This window comes from Penaeus japonicus, unplaced genomic scaffold (genome assembly GCF_977035675.1).
Source record: "Penaeus japonicus unplaced genomic scaffold, GWHDUDI00000001_assembly GWHDUDI00000040, whole genome shotgun sequence".
Classification (NCBI taxonomy): domain Eukaryota; kingdom Metazoa; phylum Arthropoda; class Malacostraca; order Decapoda; family Penaeidae; genus Penaeus; species Penaeus japonicus.
The window spans coordinates 24,810,199-24,812,698 of record NW_028234442.1 but is presented as its reverse complement, the minus strand read 5'-3'; the positions used below and the strand labels follow the sequence as shown (position 1 = coordinate 24,812,698).

The 2,500-nt window shown below is 39.2% G+C and overlaps 1 protein-coding gene across 1 annotated transcript in view; it reads right to left on the bottom strand.

Annotated features, from left to right (window-relative positions):
- The window catches only part of LOC122266431 (uncharacterized), a 92,249-nt gene that overhangs the window by 8,149 nt on the left and 81,600 nt on the right, over window positions 1-2,500 (bottom strand). The window contains exon 3 of the mRNA XM_086534079.1: window positions 1-27. This exon is cut by the window's left edge and continues 224 nt beyond it. Coding sequence (XP_086390205.1) covers window positions 1-27 — 27 coding nt within the window. The remainder of the gene's footprint in view (window positions 28-2,500) is intronic.

Genomic DNA, 2,500 nt, shown 5'->3' with positions numbered 1-2,500 from the left:
AGGTCACTCGCTTGGCACTGGCGTATCCTGTTTTGGGAAAGGGAGGGGGTTGTGAGAGTTTTTTTTATTGTGATTGTTGTTATTGTTGTTGTTACTATTGTTGTTGTTGTTGAAGATGTTTTGTTTTTATGATTGTTGTCATCGTTAGTGTTAGAATCGTAACAATGGTCATTATGATTATCATTACCATCGTCATCGTCATCGTGACCATCATCATCACCATCATCATCACATCACCATCACATCATCATCACTATCATCATCATCATCATTATCATCAGTAGCAAAAAGTTTATGATAATAATTACCATCATAACTGCAACATCATATATCTTTTTATACTTACAACCTAGAAATCCTACTGCTGCCCTTAATCAACAAATGCATTATGATAATAATACACATGATGAAAAAACAATATCCATGTTCATACAATTATTTCCAATATTTATCTATTTATCATTATAATTTATTTTTTATTTTTCTATTTTTTTGAATTACCGTATTAGTAATATAAATCTGATTAAAAATGGCAGTATTTATACCAGGAGTAAAAGTGATAATAATAGTAGTAATACTTGTAGAAGCGGTGGTTTTATTGTTAATGGTATTGGTAAAAATAGTAGTAGTAACAGTAGTGGTAATGGTAATGGTAATAGTAGTAGTAGTAGTAATAGTTATAGTATCGGTGTTAGTGGTAGTAGCGTTGGTGATAGTGGTTTTAGCAGTAACAGTAGTAGTAACAGTAGCAGTAACAACATCAGTAGCAATACACATATACACGTGATTGCAACAGTGTTGCTAGCAGAAGCAGTAATAGAAGGAAGAGGAAAACGTAAATTGTAATGCAAGGATATAAGTGAGCATGAGGGGAGCATGGTAATTGACAAGGGGGAATTTTGGTTGTGAATCTGATTAGAAAGTGTTATCATCATTAGGAATTAGGATGATAACGATGGTAGTAATATTAACAATAGTAATGAGTGTTACAGGTAATAACGGCAACTACATTAATAACTTCTTCTCCTTCTTCAACTGTCTCGTGCATCATCTTGAGCAACATCCAACTTCCCTCATGTCTTCGTGGTAACAGTCGTACAACAATCTCCGCTTTGGTCTTCCTTGTCTTCTTCTCCTAATCTCCATTCGTTCCACTCTTCTACCAACATACCCTTCGTCCTTCCATTGCACATGCCTATGTCATCTCAACCGTTCCTCTCGCGGTTTATCTTGCAACCTTGGCACTCTCAACGTTCCTCTGATATATTCGTCCCTCACCCGCTCTCTTCGTGTCAGCCCTGAGGACCACCTCAACATTCGCTTTTCAGCTACTTCCAACTTTCTTTCCTGAGTCTTGGTGTTTGTTGTAGCCTCTTGGCCTTATAGGATTGCAGGTCTTGCAATTGTTTTGTGGATTCCGCCCTTCACTTTGGCATTTATTCTTCTATCACACAACACTCCTGTAACTTTTCTCCAGCTGTTCCATCCTGCCTGTACTCTCTTCGCCACTTCTGCTTCTGATCCACCATCTTCTTGCACTGTTGACCCCAGGTATCTAAATTCCTTCACTCGTTGCAGCCGTTCACCTCCTAGGCTGATACTTCCATTTCTCTTCATCCCATTACCAGCATTATAACAACATCATCAGCATACATCATGTCCCACGGTGATTGTCTTCGTACCTCCTCTGTCAGACAATCCATAATGACTGCGAATACCAATAGGCTAAGTGCACCCCTACTTTGACCTCAAACTTCTCGCTTGTTCCTGATTGGCATCTAACTTCCGTTGACGAATTTCAATACATATATTGCACCAAACGTACATAGCTCTCCGGTATTCTTTTTATTCTTGGGCAGTTCCACGCTTCCTCTCTAGGCACTCTATCGTAACCCTTTTCCAGATCTATAAACACAATAGAGCTCCTCTTGAACGGCCCTGTACTTTGCCATCTGTAATCATAATAAATAAATTGCGTCTGCTGTTCCACGTCATGGCATGAATCCAAACTGCTACTCGTTGATGTTAACCATGCCTCTAATCCGTTTATTTAGGACTCTCTCCCAGAGTCCTTGATGTCCCCTTTGTTCTTAAAGATGGGAATCTGCGTGCTGGTTCTCCATTCCTCAGGCATATTACCAGTGTTGATGATGATGTTAAACCAATCGGTCAGAAGTTCTACCCCTTTGTTCTCTAGATACTTCCAAACTTCAGTTAGAATGTTGTCAGGCCCAACACTTTTCCTGTTCTTTATTTTCTTCAAGGCAGCTTTCACTTCGTTTCTTGTGATTCTTTTCACAGGCTCCCCTTCTAATGGTGGTATCTCTCTCTTTTCCCGTTCATTCTCGACATTCAGCAGATACTTATTCTTTCCATCGGTTCTTTATCTCTTCGTCACTGATTAGAATATTCCCTCTGGCATTCTTTATTGTCTTTGCCTGTTACACTTCCTGATAATTTTTATGTCTCTGCTTGCCGATTCTCAGTGCCTTGTTGGTTC